Source organism: Pan troglodytes, chromosome 4 (genome assembly GCF_028858775.2).
Source record: "Pan troglodytes isolate AG18354 chromosome 4, NHGRI_mPanTro3-v2.0_pri, whole genome shotgun sequence".
NCBI classification, from domain to species: Eukaryota; Metazoa; Chordata; class Mammalia; order Primates; family Hominidae; genus Pan; species Pan troglodytes.
In genome coordinates this window covers 132,563,344-132,582,518 of record NC_072402.2, presented here as the reverse complement: position 1 = coordinate 132,582,518, position 19,175 = coordinate 132,563,344, and the positions used below count along the sequence as shown (strand labels likewise).

Below are 19,175 nucleotides of genomic sequence, written 5' to 3'. Positions count from 1 at the left end.
TTTTTTTTGAGACGGAGTTTCGCTCTTGTTGCCCAGGCTGGAGTGCAATGGCGCCATCTTGGCTCACTGCAACCTCTGCCTCCCGGGTTCAAGCAATTCGCCTGCCTCAGCCTCCCGAGTAGCTGGGATTACAGGCATGTGCCACCACACCTGGCTAATTTTGTATTTTTAGTAGAGACTGGGTCTCTCCGTGTTGGTCAGACTGGTCCTGAACTCCTGACCCCAGGTGATCTGCCTGCCTCAGCCTCCCAAAGTGCTGGGATTACAGGCATGAGCCACCACACCCAGCCTACATATCCATTTTGTAAGAGTGTCACTGTGGCAAAACCCCAACTGGTAAATGAACCTATTATTTCACCTATGTTTCTCTTATGCTAAATACAATGAACATAAAAGACTTAAGAGCCTTCTTCAGGAAGACATTTTTGGAACAGAATTATAAATATTTTGGGTAATAAGTTGCTAGAATTTTTTAAATAAAAATAGAGAGTATAATACTTCTCTCACCAACATAAACAAAATTAGAGAAACAGAAGAAAGAAAAAGCATTCGAGGAAAGATAATTTTAAGAAAGTACAGATTGAATTCGAATTAATTTTATTTTATAAGGAATTTAGAAAACATGAGCAAATACTCATATTGTGTTAAAAAAACAAAGTCTATACATCATTCAAATTTTAAAAGTCAGTGTGACACTAAAAAATGTACTAACAAAGTAATATGTTTCATTTTAGAACAAAATTTTATCAGTGGCTCATCACAACTGATATACAAACAAAATGCTAAAATGATGTAAAACTGAATCTCAAAGTGATCCAGTTGGATGAAGGGAGCACCAATTATCATCGATGTGGGACTGCCATATACTCTACCAAAGAAAACAAACTACCATTAGGTGATAAAGATGAGCAAATAAATAAACTAGAGGGAGGGAATGAGCCCACAATTCCTGGAATTTTACAGTAAGTGGTTTATTTGTTTCTGTTGTTACATGTCTTTCGTCTGTTTTCTTCCTTCAAGAAATTAAGTGGATGTGTGAAGGATCCAAGAATATTTCCCAGGTATATCTTACTTTTTCAGGAAGAATAACTTTATACTGAAGAAATAATGATTAATACTCCCTATCACTTCAGCCACTGAATATACTATTAAAATTATGTTTTTACAACTATAGTATGCTTTTATTTATTTATTTTTAAACTGTAAGTCAATAATATTTAAAGAATGAAAGTCTCTTCATTTAAGAAATATACAGTCATCCTTTGGTATGAGAGGGGGACTGATTGCAGGACACCCCTTAAACCCCTCCTCTATACCAAAATCCATGGATGTTCAAGCCTCTTATATGAAATGGCTTGCTATATGCATATAACCTATGCACATCCTCCTGTATACTTTAACCGCCTGTATACTGTAACCTTTAAATTACTTAAAATACCTAACACAATGTAAATGTTATAGTAAAACTGTTTTACAGCTGTTAAACTGTATTTTTAAATTTTTACATTTTTTTTCCTTTTTTTTTTTTTTTTCTATTTTTGATCTGTGGTTGGTTTAATCTGTGGGTTTGAAACCCTTGGATATAAAAGACTGACTTTATTTAACTCCTGAAAAAAATTCCTTTTTTGAAAAGTGACAATAACATGAAGTTAATACATCAGGAGTCTTGAAAAGAATATTAGGTAATCCAATTATAACAATTTAAATTAGAATATTCAGGAACTGTATCTTGAAGGCTCAAAAATACTATTTATTTATTTATTTATTTATTTTTGAGATAGTCTCACTCTGTCGCCCAGGCTGGAGTGCAATGGTGTTATCTTGGCTCAGATTCTTCTGCCTCAGCCTCCTGAGTAGCTGGGATTACAGCCACCCACCAACATGCCGACTAATTTTTGTATTTTTAGTAGAGACAGGGTTTCACCATGTTGACCAGGCTAGTCTTGAACTCCTGACCTCAAGTGATCTGCCCACCTCGGCCTCCCAAATTGCTGGGATACAGGTGTGAGTCACTGCGCCCAGCCTCAAAAACACAATTTATGATTCCTTGTGAATTAAATTTCACTAAGATGAAGCACATCTAAGTTTAAAACTTGGGTACCATTATGTTTACAATTTTTAAGAAAGAAAATTCACAACCTACTGAATAATCCTGAAGAAAAATCAGATTAAAAGTAGTAGGATATTTGTACATAGAACATATATAGATATATAAACAAACACTTTCTAGAAGGAAAAGGTATCATATTTAGTATTTATAGGCTACACTCTTTCTTTTAAGGAAGATTATAAAAGAGGGGCTAGGTATGGAGCCAGAAGTTGTGAGGGAAACCTCAAAGTAGTAAATACTAAAACTCTTTGTAGAGTTTTACACTCAGTGTAAAGAAATGCAAAAAAATCCTTATACTATTAAATCTTTACTTGTATAAAAACCGAAATCAGTCCAACTACTTTTTGCCCATTTATGATGATAAAAATTGAAACAAAAACTCTCAACCCATTTTGTAAGACTTCTATTATAACATTCTTAAATCCAGTTCATATTGTTCCAGAGTCATGTAACATCAAGGTGGGGACACAAAATATGATAGTGAATTTTACCTTTTCTTAGGAAATGATCACAATTTCATTGAAAGTACAGGATAAAGTGAATAGCCCCTTAACGACTTGTGTACTTTATTGTCTTCAATAGAAAGTTCAAATATTTCCATTTTTTAAACCTCTAGAACATTATCCGGACATTTAAAATATTGATATTTGAGTTTACATTAAAGGACATCATACTCTGAAAACAGGCTGGCTTTAAATATAGTTTGACTGATTGTGGGGGTACTTACGGACAGATTTCTTTACCAAGTACCAGTTTCTTATATTTAAAAAAAATCAGCAAGATAGAATTTTAAAAATCTTAATTTACAATACATTGTAAACTGCAGACAGCAACTGTCACATATATCATAGACCAGCACAGGTAAAAATCTTTTTTCCGGATGTCTATAAGACTTTGTATCTTCCTTTATTTGTTGGTTGGTATGAATTTTGCTGTAATAGGAAATAAAAGATATGTCATCAGAGAAAGCAAAACAAAAAACAACAATGAACCAACCAACCAACCAACCAACCAAACCCATAAGGAAATATTTAAGATCATTTCCTTTGCCAACTTATAAAACTATTGGTTATTTAAAATTTTAAATGTTACTATTACTGAATTGAGAAAGGAAAAACTATTCAATAACTAATGAATTCTCTGTTCACTCAACTATTCCTTAACAACTATGTTTTGAATCAACTTAATGGTGGTAGCATCTATGGGCACAAGATTCTTTTCGATCACTCCTTGGTGAAATAGTATTAAGCACATGATTTAACAGCTGTTTTACTTTTTCCCTCTTATTTTGTGAACCCACTTTTCATTAAACTTCTAACCACCCCCACCACCCCCCCAAAAAAAGGAATGCTCTGTGAGGGGAATTTTAGAAAAGCTCTCAGAATTACACTTAGAGAAAAGACAACGTTTCCTTTCAAAGGAAATGTACACACTGTAGGGAGTGTTTATAAGCTGCAACTGGCACTAAAGACACAAGGACATGTCTACCTCCTTGGGAAAGGCAGTCTGTAAAGGGCTTTTTCCAAAATCAAATTAAGTCATTGTTTAAGTTTAAAGACACTGACAACACCATGTGTTGGCAAATATGTAGAACAACTGGAATTTTCTACACTTCTGGATTGAGTGTGAATTGATGTAACCTCTTTGGAAAACTATTTAGCAATACCTAGCCTATAATTAACAATTCTACTCCTAGGTATATACCCAAGGAAAAAATCATGCTAATATATACCAAACGCACATGGAATAATGTTCACGGAAGTGTTATTCATAAAAACCAAAAATAAGAATAGCCCCCAAATCCAATATATAAATATAAATTAATTGTTGTATAATCATATAAATATTATATGGCCATGAAAATGAATGAATTATTGCTACATGCAATACCATGGACCGATCTCCTCAAAATGTTGAGTGAAGGAAACTAGATGCAAAAGGTGCAAACACATGATTACACTTATGTGGAGTTCAAAAACAGGAAAAACTAATCTATGATTTTAAAATTCACAATATAGGGCCGGGCGCCACGGCTCACGCCTGTAATCCCAGCACTTTGGGAGGCCAAGGCAGGTGAATCATGAGGTCAGGAGTTCGAGACCAGCCTTGCCAACACAGTGAAACACCATCTCTACTAAAAATACAAAAATTAGCCGGATGCGGTGGTGTGCGCCTGTAATCCCAGCTACTCAGGAGGCTGAGGCAGGAGAATCGCTTGAACGCAGGAGGCGGAGGTTGCAGTGAGCCGAGATCGTGCCATTGCACTCCAGCCTGGGTGACAATGCAAGACTCAGTCTCCAAAAAGAAAAAGAAAAGAAAAGAAAAAAAATTCAAGGTATGGTTTTGTTGGGAGGAGATGAATAGTGACAAGAATAGACACAGAGAAGACTTCTGGGATATTAGTAATGTTTTTTATTTCTTGATCTGGGTAGTGACTACACTGGTATGCTTATTACTTTGTGAAAATTCATCAAACTATATGTTTATGATTTGAGTACTTGTCTGTATTTATATTTCAATAAAACACTTATTAAAACAAAACAAACGAAACTTTAAGGTTTTCACTCACCAGCCGGATCAGCTCTTCTTTTATGAGCCTGGTGATTTCTGCCTTTGCTTTCTGCACAGCCAGTTCATTGGCACCTGGTGATTGAGTGGAAAGCATATTATTCACATTACTAAACTTACACTGTGTTTACCCATATCACGGAGGTCCAGGAAGAAACACTGTAGGTGACTTTCAGAAACACTGTACTGCCTGCCAAGATAGCCATTTAATGCCTGGTGGAACATTACCCACATTATATAATGGCTGCTTATTATTTTGATTACTTTCAGAGTTTCAAATATAACCACTGAGGTCATATTATGTGTTAAGAGTTCCTAGTATGGTGATTAAAAAGAGTGCAATAAAAAGACTATTAGTGATTTGTCCAGGAAATAGTAAGAGAAAGCTAAAGGGAAATATAACTTCCTTGGTTTACTCATTTAGTAAGTATCTATTAGACATTTATGATGTTCACTGAAGTCTACAAATGTTTCAGAAGGGTCTCGTCTGAACAAAATCCTTAAAATAAAAGGAGGACTAGCCAATTGGAGGAAGGAAAGATATCATAAGAGTATTTTGCAAAGGGAATTAATTACATGCGTAATGATACAGAGTTAAGACAAGCATGCTTAATTATTGAAGACTAAGAGAAGCGTAGTGTGGTTGGAAAAGGAGTGTGAAAGAACACCGCAAGATAGCTGACTAGATGAGGTAGGCTGCAGACATTCATTCACAGTTATCAATTTCATAAACATTAAGCACTCACCTCTCACATACTGTGAGACATTTAACATATAAAGAACAAATTCATGCTCTTTAAAAGCTTACAGACTAGAAAAACAAACTTGTAAAGATATCAAAACAGGATGAAAAGGAAGTAGTTCACAAACTTCACTTTTAAATACCACTTTTAGGAAGTTTTCCTGACTCTTAAAGGCACAGTTAAGTGTTTTTTTCCTTAGTGCTCTCACAACATTGTATTTATACCATCACAAGAGCACACTTTTGAGGTAGAATGGACAAGATATTTTTTCTGATGGGATATGAACAGTGAAAAAGAGAAACAAATTAAGATATTAAGAGCTGGCTGGCAAGTGAAAAAAGGCAGAAGTAAAAGAATATATTGATTCCAGGAGGAAAACAGGTGTTTTTTGGACAGTGATAATGGGTGAAATTTAATTCTAAAATTGCTGTAGTTGAGGTGCTCATCAGACATCCAATTGGAAATATAGATGAGGCCAATGGAAATATGGACCAGAAGTTTAGAAGTGGCAGAGATTAGAGAGCCATCAAGGGTAGGCTGGGTAGAATCTGGAGCCAATGGACAACGCCACTGAGTAGGTAAGTACAGATAGACACCATATTGCACACTGAGAAGAGAAAAAGAGCTGAATCAAAGAAGACTAAACATTGAAATGTCTAAGAATAAAAGGAGGACTGGGTTTGCAACGTAGAGAGCTATATTTTTATCATTCCGTGTATTTTTAAAAAACACAAATGAGGGAAAGATTTGTAATAAACGAGAAAATTTCCCCCCATATTAGAAATGAGTAACTTTTCTGTCCCCAGAGAGAGACAGAGACGGAGCTAGAAAGAGAGACAGAAACAGTTGCACAACAGGAAGGAAAAGGCCAAGGGTATGGCTATGAAGTCATAGCAACATATCTAATTTAAATCCTATACCTCCACTAGCCACTAATCACAACACTATAAAACTACGTGGGGAAGGTGAGTGCTGGAAGGGAAGAGAAACAGAAGAATCAAGACCGAAGTCAAACTGAAAATTACAACAAAAATGAAATTTAGGAGGAAAACACGTTGCTTGGTATGAGTTGGTGTGAAGCTTGTTGATATTTTTGTGCAACTTTAAAAAGAAGGAAAATGACACTCTCACCTAGATTTAACTGGAAAATTAATTTTCCTACTTTTATCAGAGCCCGACAATTTGGACCAGTTTAAATTCTGACTTATGTAACTTCTTGTAATAGGTTACATATGTTTATAAGCAGCTATGGAAAAAAGGGCATTTCCTTTCACTGGTCCTAAAACAACTGTGGCTGCTTTTAAGGGATTCTCCACTAGTAAAAAGAGAGGGTCACAGAACAGGCTATATAAATTATACAGGCTGACTAGGCATGTAAGTCCTTCCTGTTCTCCTTCCCTTTGCCTGGTGGGAGGCCTGGAGCTGCTGAGCCAAACAGAGCCTCCAAGGAGCCAGCCAGGCAGTGGGGTCCCTCCAATTACAGAACTAGAAACAGATGACACTAGGCTCATTCCACAGTAGCAACACCTGTTTTCATCCTGTTAGTGTTTAGTTGAGTTTGGAGTTTCAAAAACTAAATGATCCTTTAAAAAATCTAATTACCTCTGAAAATTCTAAAAGATTTAGATCACTTAAATTACCAAACCCTAGCTCTTATTCAATATCATTATATTTCTTTTTCTTTTCTTTTCTTTTCTTTCCTTTTTTTGAGACAGAGTTTTGCTGTTTTTGCCCAGGCTGGAGTGCAGTGGCGCCATCTCAGCTCACTGCAACCTCTACCTTCTGGTTCCAAGGTACTCAGCCTCTCGAGTAGCTGGGATACAGGCTCCCGCCACCATGCCCAGCTAATTTTTGTATTTAGTAGAGACGGGGTTTCACTATGTTGGCCAGGCTGGTCTCAAACTCTTGGCCTTGTGATCCGCCCGCTTCGGCCTCCCAAAGTGCTGGGATTACAGGCGTGAGCCACCGTGCCCGGCCATTATCATTATATTTCTAGATTATTCTTAAGATTTGCTTTCAACAAAGTTGCTTTTTTACTGAGGAGACTTGCTTAGATTATTATAAAAATTAGACGTTATTTCCTGAGTGTAAATTGACAGTGGAGACAAATGACCAGAACCATTCTGGATGAAAGGAAAACTACATCGGAGCTGTGGAATCAGTGAATATCTCACTTCACATCACTTGGTAGTAGAGATGTGTTCTGATAAAGTTATACATAAATTGAAATTTGATATATCAATTATACCATACTAAGCAAACACTGTATTTAAATTAATAAATGAATTACGAAAAGAATTCTTTTTCAAAGCAAATAATCATGTCTCTCACTTACCTCTTTATAAGGCAAGCAGTTAAAATATTAATTTTGCTTAAATGATACCCATGTATTCAAGCAGAAAATAAAATCCTGACTCCATGTACACCAAAGGTTTTATTGCCACATTCCTCTATCATTGTCTTCAGCCTGTATGATCTAATTAACACAGTAGCAAAGACCTGTCCAGTTCCAACTACAGAAACACATCAGCTTAAGTTTTCTCTGCTTGAAGACCCAGGGGTCAGCAACCCCCATTTCACTATGTAATAAGAAACAGTGTTACCTGAGTTAGAAACATACTGGGTCATTGGCAGACCAAAAGTATTTCAGGATACACAAAAGGATGCCATTTTTAAACCTGACTTCAAATAGATCTAAGTCAGTTTCTCATAGTCACAAACATGAAGAAAAAAGTGTAGTTTGCCTAGTTCTGGCCACACATCCTTTGTATGCCATTTAAAAATATGTATGAAACTTACCATGACTCAATGGTAGAGTGGGAAAAACATGGAAAACGTAACAACTGAATTTGCTGGGCGTGGTGGCTCTCGCCTGTAATCCCAACACTTTGGGAGGCCAAGGCAGGAGGATCACGAGGTCAGGAGATCGAGACCATCCTGGCCAACAATGGTGAAACCCCATCTCTACTAAAAATACAAAAATTAGCTGGGTGTGGTGGCATGTGCCTATAATCCCAGCTACTTGGGAGGCTGCCAGGAGGCAGAGGTTTTAGTGAGCCAAGATTGCACCATTGCACTCCAGCCTGGTGACAGAGCGAGACTCCATGTCAAAAAAAAAAAAAAAGATGAAATTAAGAAATTCTCAGATAAACAAAACCCGAGTTAGTTGCTAGTATACCTGCCCTACAAGAAATACAAAAGGAAATCCTCCAGACTGAAGTGAAAGAACCCTAGATTACTTGAATGAGGAAACAAAGAATACTCATAGCTACATAAGTAAATATAAAAGTCAGTATTATTTTTAGTTTGTAGCTTCTCTTTATTTCCTGTATGATTTAAAAATTACATAAAATAATTATGAATCTATGTTGAAGAATACAGAATGTATGAAGATGTACAGGTCTGGGCCCAGCATGGTGGCTCACGTTTGTAATCCCATCACTTTGGGAGGCTGAGGCAGGAGGATCACTTGAGCCCAGGAGTTCAAGAACAGTCTGGGCAACATAGTGAAAACCCATCTCTACAAAAAATACAAAAATTTAGCTGGACATAGTGGCATACACCTGTGGTCCCAGCTAAATGGGGGGCTGAGGTGGGAGGCTTGCTTGAGCTGTGACTGGGTCATTGCACTCCAGGACAGGTGACAGAACAAGACTCTGTCTCAAAAAAAGATGAGTAGGTTTGGGAGGCCGATGTGGGACTACACGAGAAGCCAGGAGTTCAAGACAAGCCTAGACTGTAACATAGCAAGACCCTGTCTCTAGAAACAAAAATTTTTTTCATTAGCTAGGCATGGTGGCACAGGCCTGTGGTCCTAGCTGTTCAGGAGGCTAAGGATAGAGGATCACTTGAACCCTGTAGTTTGAAGCTACAGTAAACTATAATCTCACCTTTGCACTCCAGCCTGAGTGACAGATCAAGACCCTGTCTCTTAGAAAAACATATACAGGAATTTTGTGTCAATAACAACAAAAAAATAGATGGGACTGTATAGGAGCAAAATTTTTGTATAGTATTAAAACTAAGTTGGCATTAATTGAACTACGTTGTTATGAATTAAGATATTAATTGCAATCCACTGAGTAACCACTAAGAAAATACCTGGCTGGGCACGGTGGCCCAGGCCTGTAATCCCTGCACTTTGGGAGGCTGAGGTAGGCAGTTCACCTGAGGTCAGGAGTTCAAGAACAGCCTGGCCAACGTGGTGAAACTCCATCTCTACTAAAAATAAAATTAGCCAGGCATGCATCTGTAATCCCAGCTACTAGGGAGGCCAAGGGAGAACTCCTTGAACCTGGGAGGTGGAGGTTGCAGTGAGACGAGACAGCACCATTGCACTCCAGCCTGGGCAAAAGAGTGAGACTCCATCTCAAAAAAAAAAAAAAACCTAAAAATACATATAGCAAAAGAAAGAAGTAGGCCGGGCGTGGTGGCTCCTGCCTGTAATCCCAGCACTTTGGGAGGCCAAGGCAAGCAGATCATGAGGTCAGGAGATTGAGACCATCCTGGCCAACATGGTGAAACCCCATGTCTACTAAAAATACAAAAAGTAGCTGGGCATGGTGGTGCTTGCCTGTAGTCCCAGCTACTCGGGAGGCTGAGGCAATAGAATCGCTTAAGCCTGGGAGGCAGAGGTTGCAGTGAGCCGAAATTGCGCAGCTGCATTCCAGCCTGGTGACAGAGCTAGACTCCCTCTCAAAAAAAAAAAAAAAAAAAAAAACCCCAGAAACAAGAGCAAATCAAAATGGCACACAAGAAAATATTGCTTTAACACGGTGGGGCACAGTGGCTCCTGCCTGTAATCCCAACACTTTGGGAGGCAGAGGCAGGTGGATCACCTGAGGTCAGGAGTTTGAGAACAGCCTGACCAACATGGTGAAACCTCATCTCTACTAAAAATACAAAAATTGACCGGGCGCAGTGGCTCATGCCTGTAATCCCAGCACTTTGGGAGGCCGAGGCGGGCGGATCACAAGGTCAGGAGATCGAGACCATCCTGGCTAACATGGTGAAACCCTGTCTCTACTAAAAATACAAAAAAAAAAATTAGCCGGGCATGGTGGTGGGCGCCTGTAGTCCCAGCTGCTTGGGAGGCTGAGGCAGGAGAATGGCGTGAACCCGGGAGGCGGAGCTGGCAGTGAGCCGAGATTGCGCCACTGCACTCTAGCCTGGGCAACAGAGCAAGACTCTCTCTCACAAAAAAAAAAAAAAACGAAAATTAGCTAGGTGTGGCGGGGGGGCACCTGTAATCCTAGCTTCTCGGGAGGCTGAGGCACGAGAATTACTTGAACCCAGGAGGTGGGAGTTGCAGTGAGTCGAGATTGTGCCACTGCACTCCAGCCTAGATGACACAGTGGGACTTTGTCTCAAAAAAAAAAAAAAACAGAAAAGAAAAGAAAAGATTACTCTAACACAAAAAAGGCAGTTAACTGAGATCTTTTATAATGCAGGCATTTACAGCTAGAAATTTCTCTCCAAGCACTGCTTTCACTGAATCCTGTTTAAGTTTCACGAAGGTACTGAGGACTGAACTGTACATTTTTAATGGTTAAAATGGACAAACTTTTGTTACATGAATTTTACCTCAATGTAAGTCCTAAATAGCAAAAGACTGCTACAGATTTTAAAAATAGTTCCAAATGGAGACAGTACAATCAAGAAGTAAGAGGTCTAGCCTGGCCAACATGGTGAAACCCCAACTCTACCCAAAAATACAAAAATTAGCCAGGTATGGTAGCACATGCCTGTGGTCCCAGCTACCCAGGAGGCTGAGGCACAAGAATCGCGTGAACCCTGAAGGCGGAGGTTGCAGTAAGCCAAGATCGTGCCATTGCACTCCAGCCTGGGCGATAGAGTGCTAAACCCTGTACTGACTACAATGCTATGGTGTCAAGGAAATGAAGCCAGAACAGATGGTGCTATTATCTAGCAGTCTAGTTCTGTCTTGCTTCCATTTCACATAATGTCAGAAAACAAAAACAAAAACCACTTAAAATACCAATAACAAAGATGTTTAGATTAAATATAAATAAAGTGGGCTGGGCGCAGTGGCTCATGCCTGTAATCCCAGCACTTTGGGAGACCAAGGCGGGTGGACCATGAGGTCAGGAGTTTGAGACCAGCCAGGCCAGCATGGTGAAACCCCGTCTCTACTAAAAATACAAAAATGAGCCAGGCATGGTGGTGCATGCCTGTAATCCCAGCTACTTGGGAGGCTGAGGCAGGAGAACTGCTTGAACCCGGGAGGTGGAGGTTGCAGTGAGTCAAGATCGCGCTATTGCACTCCAGCTCTGGGCAACAGAGCAAGACTCCATCTCGGGGAAAAAAGCAAAACAAAACAAAACAAAAATCAAAAACATAAATAAAGTGTGACAGGGTGTCCTACTATGCAGTAGAGTAACACATCAGAAAAAACAAAATAGGCTGGGCACATTGGCTCATGCCTGCAATCCTAGCACTTTGGGAGGCTAAGCGGGGGCGGGTCCCTTGAGCTGAGGAGTTGGAGACCAGCCTGGGCACCAAAACACAACCTTGTCTCTACAAAAAGACAAAAAAAAAAAGTCAGGTGTGGTGGCATGTTCCTGTAGTCCCAGCTACTTGGGGGTGTTGAGGTGGGAGGATCACTTGAGCCCAGGAGGTTGAGGCTACAGTGAGCTGAGATTGCGCCACTACGCTCCAGCCAGACAAAATAAGACCCTGTCTCAAAATAAATAAAGATGGAAATTGCCTCTGGAATGAATTCATTCATGAATGTATGAAATAAAGTTAAAAACCAAACCTGATTGCTGTTACATAATGTATTATTTATATCCGTTAGGTTGTGGCATTGTCTACTTCTTATTTTGTTAAAGGCATAAACTTTCATGGGCATAATTTCACAGGCAATATTTGCCTAGATAAACATTCATTAAGTGGACTAATACACTTGATTTACTTTCCAACCTAAACTTAGGCCAGAATATTCCACTTACTAGAAGGATAAACAGGTCAGTCCTTAAAATGTAAGTTTTCTTTTAATTTTCAAATTTGACTAAATTGCCAAAACTGAGTCTCGGAAACAGATCATTTACCTTTGCATATGTACTGAAATTCTTCTATATAAAGACCTCAAATGTCATAAGATTTTTTTTCAGAGGTGTTTCTTACTTTCAGTTCTCTCTAGAATTGACCTCACATGCTCTTTGCGTTTATTACATCTACATCAACCTTGATCTAAATTCAAGATTGAAACAGAACTAACAGTACATACTTTCAATTGCCAAGTAAATCTTCCGCTCGCCTTCCTTGGGTTCTTTGCCAGGAGGGAAGTAGGTTCCTCTGATTGTAATTGCGGCTTCAGAGTATTCACTGATTCTCTGCAGAGCTTCCTTAGAGGTAACTTTCCACCTAGCAGTCTAAAAGAAAAGGTAACGAAAAGAAAAATCACTTCATAACAGGACAAAAAAATCCAGGAGTGCTGACAAAGACTAGGCTGGCTGATATCATATTATGGTCTCTCTCTCTCTCTCTCTCAACTCTCTCTCTCCTCTCTCTCCCTCTCTCTCCCTCTCTCTATCTCTCTCTCTCTCTCTCTCTCTCTATATATATATATTCTTTTTTTTTTTTCTTTTTGAGACGGAGTTTTCGCTCTTTTTGCCCAGGCTGGAATACAATGGTGCAATCTTGGCTCACCGCAACCTCCACCTCCCAGGTTCAAGCGATTCTCCTCCCTCAGCCTCCCGAGTAGCTGGGATTACAGGCATGCGCCACCATGCCCAGCTTATTTTTGTATTTTTAGTAGAGACGGGGTTTCACCATGTTGGTCAGGCTGGTCTCGACCTCCCGACCTCAGGTGATTCACCCACCTTAGTCTCCCAAAGTGCTGGGATTCCAGGCGTGAGCCACCTCACCGGGCCCTATGGTCAATATTGAGATCATTATTGGCCGGGCGTGATGGCTCACACCTGTAATTCCAGCACTTTGGGAGGCTAAGGTGGGCGGATCACCTGAGGTTGGGAGTTCGAGACCACCCTGACCAACATGGAGAAACCCCATCTCTACTAAAAATAGAAAAATTAGCCAGGCTTGGTGCTGCATGCCTGTAATCCCAGCACTTTGGGAGGCCGAGGCGGGCAGATGACCTGAGGTCGGGAGTTCGAGACCAGACTGAACAACATGGTGAAGCCCTGTCTCTACTAAAAATACTAAAAATACAAAAATAAGCTGGGCATGGTGGCGCATGCCTGTAATCCCAGCTACTCGCGAGGCTGAGGGAGGAGAATCGCTTGAACCTGGGAGGCGGAGGTTAAGGTGAGTCGAGATCGCACCATTGTACTCCCCCCTAGGTGATAAGAGCAAAAGTCTGTCTCAAAAAAAAAAAAACAACAACAAACAAACAAAGAAAACAAAGATCATTATTAATACATACCTGCATCATAAGTTCATTTAGATCCTAATGTACCTTGAACATACTCATAAAAATCAAATTTCTATTGTTATATCCTCCATTTAGGTAAAGAGTGAAGGAGCTATTAAAATGTTCATGGGTTTTAAAGATGAGATTTTTCCTCCAAAGAAGAGTTGCTACTTCACAATAAAAAAAGGTTTAAACCTGTTACTTGCCTGTGGGAAGTCATTGATCTCTAATTCTTCTTCATATCTCTTAAAAGATTCATTCTGTCCACCATCCTGTCTCTCTTCTTCTTGTTTCTCTAAAGGCACATAATTGAGCTTGGCATTGATCTTTTCAGCAAGTTGTTCTGCAATGGTTTTTGCAGAAACAGTGGGAGCCAGAATGGTGCCACCCCTAAGAATTGCATTGGTGGCCTGCTGCATCACATCCTGTAGTTAAAGAAGACTTAGTTAAATCTCAAATGAGGGCAGAGACAAGAGTAGGGACCACACCACAAATTAGTCTCTGAAAAGCTACTAACTTTGTATGCAAGTTTAATAAATAAACCTTTCTAATGCATAGTCTCATTGATATGTGTGATTTAGCAATATATATTTATAATGTAGTTTAATGTACCTCCTAGTGGATAAGAAAACTGGAGAACATTCAACTCTATTAAATATTCTACTAGATCATAGAGATGTAGTTGATAATTAGCTAACTCTTGATGTCAGACACAGTAAATATTTCGAAAATCATTTGCATACTCTAATTCCTAGGAGTCTCCTCCGAATTTGAATGTTTGTACTACTACCATCACTGAGCTCCTTCATCTCTATGACCCAACCCAACATTACAAACGTTATAGTTAATGACTGCCTCAAAACCTTCAAAATAACAAGTAAGCTTCCAAGAAAAAGATAACGTGAAATATTTAAAAATCACATTTCTCCACTGTTTAAGACCATATTAATTTGAGTCATGTAACTGGGTGTTTGTATATCCAGGGAGTTGTGTGCCCAATAAAAGCAGATAAAGAAAGAAAAAGAGAATTATTAATACATCTTTAAGATTTTGTTAAGACTCATCAGAATACTACCCTATAAAACTACCAGTGGCTAACAGTTAGAAATTCCAGAATAGGCCCAAAGTCCTCAGTTAATAGCACTAGAGAAATCATCCAAATGCAATTATCAAAAAATTCTGTATTGAGAGTGTTAAATTCTCACAAACTCAATGTCTAGGACAACTTGTTTACTTGTGCTCAACATAATTCCTGAAAAGTAAAATCAAAGAACTTCTTAAAAGTATTGACTGAGACTTGGAACAAATTACTTAATACCTGAGACTCGATGCCCAAATTCTTCTGGGCATTGATTCTAAGAGCCAATCTCTTAGCAATTTCTAATTTCTCAGCATTTCCTGCAGTTGGAGCAGGAACACTTGATGTTCCAGGAGCAGCCATATCCTTTACTCTCTTCTTTGAATTAAACATGCTTTCAATTTGCTCATCAATCTAGATCAAAAGGAAAAAAAGGACTAGTAAAAAACTGAATTAGAAATACCAAATTAAGTTATTCTACAGAAATAAATAAGGAATGTTTCCACCAAAAGGCTGGAATCAGTTATATTTACACAAATCCTACTACACAGATCCATGGGAAAATATACCACCTATTTGTTAAAAGTCACATTTCATTTAAAAAATCAGTTGTCTATGGTAGGGAGAAAAATAGAAAACAGAGAAACAACATTGCATGAACCACGTCATCAGACTCCTGAGAGGACCAGAAACTTCATCCCTGTTCAATAAATGAGGAAATATGTGCTTTCAAGACAGAATAGCCAATAGGATGCAGCTGACTTGCCCCAGGGCTCAGGCCTTGAGACCAAATTATATTGCAATGAAACAGGCTGGAACAAGGACTATAACTCAAGGTCAGTGGCCTACTAAAAATATAGTCAATAATTCTCAGGGGGAGTGATATAACATGTTCCTAAGGCAAAGCTCTCAAAACTCTTCCCAACCCATAAAATCCAATTGGATTTGCCTTAAAAACTGGGTAACTGAACCAGGAAAGGCTTATTCCCTTATTCCTTTGAATCAAGAAAGGAAACAAATGCAGGTTGTTTCCCCATCAAGGCAAGCGCAATGATGAAAGCTTTGCTTTGACAGGAGTCACATGAGCCCTACTGCTAGATGCATTTCTTTTTTTTTTTTTTTTTTTTTTTGAGACAGAGTCTTGCTCTGTCTCCCAGGCTGGAGTGCAATGGCGCCATCTCAGCTCGCTGCAAGATCCGCCTCCCAGGTTCACGCCATTCTTCTGCCTCAGCCTCCTGAGTAGCTGGGACTACAGGTGCCCGCCACCACACCTGGCTAATTTTTTGTATTTTTAGTTGAGATGGGGTTTCACCGTGTTAGGCAGGATGGTCTCATCTCCTGACCTCGTGATCCGCCCACCTTGGCCTCCCAAAGCGCTGGGATTACAGGCGTGAGCCACCACGGCCAGCCTGCTATGTGCATTTCTTTTAAAAAATGCCCTTTGCCCAACAGTGACTACTGATATCACTGATTACAGAAATACAAGCCCCCTCCAGAAATTTAGATTAGATTAATAAAGCTGTATCTTCTAGATCTCAAATGCACAGAAAAGCTTATTTAGGGCTTAAAAATTAATTGGTTAATTTACAAAGCTCTTTTACTACAATAAAAACAGTCCATTTAGCTTTTGTATTTTTTTGAGACAGGGTCGCCTTTAACTCCCAGGCTCAAGGGTTCCTCATATCTCAGCCTCCCAAGTAGCTAGGACCACAGCGTGCACTAGCACGTCCAGCTAATTTTTAAAAACCTTTTTATAGAGATGGGGTCTCACTGTGTTGTCTAGGAGGGTCTTGAACTCCTGGGCTCAAGCTATCCTCCCACCATGGCCTTCCAAAGTGTTGGGATTACAGGCCATGAGCCACCACACCCAGCCTTAGATTCTTCTTAAAACATTTATTACCTATTAAAGGGTTTTAGTTATGGCCAGGCACAGTGGCTTCTGCCTATAATCCCAGCATTTTGAGAGTTCAAGGCAGGAGGATTACTTGAGCCCAGGAGTTCAAGACCAGCCTGGGCAACATGGCGAAACCTTGTCTCTACAAAAAATATAAAAGTTACCCAGGCATGGTGGCACATGCCTGTAGTCCCAGATATTCAGAAGGCTGAGGTGGGGAATCACCTGAGCCCAGGAGGTCGAGGCTACAGTGAGCCAAGATCACGCCACTTTACTCCAACCTGGTTGATGGAGTGAGATCCTGTCTCATAAAAACAAAACAAAACAAAACAAAACCCCCAAAAAACACCAACAGGGGGTCAGTTATCAACTAGTTTTAAAACTCAACATTTACCTGAGTAAAACCGTTTTAAATTAAATAGCATTCATGGTATTACAATCTGAACAAATTCATAAAATCAGGAAAGGGGGAAGTATACAATGCTAGCTGGTAGAGCTAACCTTACTTTTGATTTTATTCATGTTTAGTACTGTTTACATTTTTCATAAAATTATATATTACTTTAACACCCGAAGAAACAATCACCGTATTTTATCACAAGATTTTAAAAAACAGTTAAAAATACTGCAGTTTTCCCTTTACACATGGAATACATTCCAAGAACCCCAGTGAATGCCTAAAAACAGAGATAGTACCGCACCGACATACACTGTTTTTTCCTATACATACATACCTATGATAAAGTTTAATTTATAAATTAGGTACAGTTAAGAGATTAACAACAATAAAATAGGACAATTATAGCAATATACTGTAATAAAAGTTATATGAATGTGGTCTCAAAATACTGTAATAGTTTCAGACTGTGGTTAACCTATGGCAACTAAAACCACAGAAAAGAGGAAACTACCATAATGTCAAAAAGTGACAGATGTTTTTAAAACATGGCTACAAATTATTTAATAGTCTTTTTTCCTGAGTGTGGGCTGGACTTAATGACTTCTTTCTAATAGAAGAAAGTGGGCTGGGCATGGTGGCTCATGTTTGTAATACCATCACTTTGGGAGGCTGAGGCAGGAGGATCACTTGAGCCCAGGAATTTCAGACCAACCTAGGCAACATAGCGAGACCTCGACTCTAAAAAAAAAACATTTTAAAATATATATTAACAGGGCATGGTGGTGCACCCATAGTACCAGCTACTCAAGAGGCTGAGGTGGGAAGATCGCTGAGGCTGCAGTGAGCTGAGTTCGCAACACTGCACTCCAGCCTGGGCAACAGAGTCAGACTCTGTTTCCAAAACAAAACAAAACAAGACAAAAAAACCCCACAAAGAATAAAGTGGAAGTGACAGTGTGTAATTTCAGAGACAGTCATAAAAAGCACTAAAGCTTTCTCTTTGCTCTCTTTGATCACTCACTGTGGGGAAAGCCAGCTGCCATGTGGGTAAGGACAGGCAAAGAGGTGAAGAACTGAGGCATCCTATCTACATCAAAGTGACTGATGATGGAAGCAGATCATCCAGCAACAGTCAAGCCTGCAGATGACTGCAATCTCACGAGCGCCTAAGCCAGAACTACCTGACTAAACTGCTCCTGATTTCCTGACCATAAGGAACTATGTGATAATAAGTGTTTATTGCTTTAACCTGCTAAGTTTTGATTTGTTACATGGTAACAGATAAATTTAAAAAATGAAATGTGGTCGGGCATGGTGGCTCACGCCTGTAATCTGAGCACTTTGGGAGGCCGAGGCAGGCGGATCACGAAGTCAAGAGATCAAGATCATCCTGGCCAACATGGTGAAACCCTGTCTCTAGTAAAAATACAAAAAAAATTAGCCAAGCATGGTGGCGCGTGCCTGTCGTTCCAGTTACTCGGGAGTCTGAGGCAGGAGAACCACTTGAACCTGAGAGGCAGAGGTTGCAGTGAGCCAAGATCGAGCCACTGCACTCCAGCCTGGTGACAGAGCGAGACTCCGTCTCAAAAAAAAAAAAAAAAAATGACTTTATTGGCCAGGCACAGTGGCTCACACCTATAATCCCAGCACTATGGGAGGCCAAGGCAGGTGGATCACCTGAGGTCAGGAGTTTGAGACCAACCTGGCCAATATGGTGAAACCCCATCTCTACTAAAAATACAAAAATCAGCCGGGTGTGGTGGCGGGTGCCTGTAATCCCAGCTACTAGGGAGGCTGAAACAGGAGAATCACTTGAACCCGGGAGGCAGAGGTTGCAGTGAGCTGAGATTACGACACTGCAGTCCGGCCTGGGTGACAGAGCAAGACACGCCTGGCTAATTTTTTGAGCTAGTATGGTATCCTAGAAAGAAATGGCTTAAGGTTAATAGGACAACTGGGTTCTGGTCCTGACTGTGTTAACTCCCAC

The 19,175-nt window shown here is 39.7% G+C and overlaps 1 protein-coding gene across 3 annotated transcripts in view; it reads right to left on the bottom strand.

Moving 5' to 3' along the window:
* Nucleotides 1-2,497: 2,497 nt before the first annotated feature.
* DDX46 (DEAD-box helicase 46) overlaps nt 2,498-19,175 on the bottom strand; it is a 71,979-nt gene continuing 55,301 nt past the window's right edge. Inside the window, exons 19-23 of one of the 3 annotated variants that reach the window (XR_010157010.1) lie at nt 15,128-15,308; nt 14,023-14,241; nt 12,671-12,815; nt 4,680-4,753; nt 2,498-3,042 (exon numbers count right to left, since the gene is read on the bottom strand). Coding sequence is in view for 2 of the 3 variants with exons in the window: in XM_009449681.5 (XP_009447956.1) it covers nt 2,995-3,042; nt 4,680-4,753; nt 12,671-12,815; nt 14,023-14,241; nt 15,132-15,308 (663 nt within the window). In the remaining variant the exon portion in view is untranslated. The remainder of the gene's footprint in view (nt 3,043-4,679; nt 4,754-12,670; nt 12,816-14,022; nt 14,242-15,127; nt 15,309-19,175) is intronic. The other 2 variants (XM_517939.7, XM_009449681.5) reach the window with 2 other exon arrangements.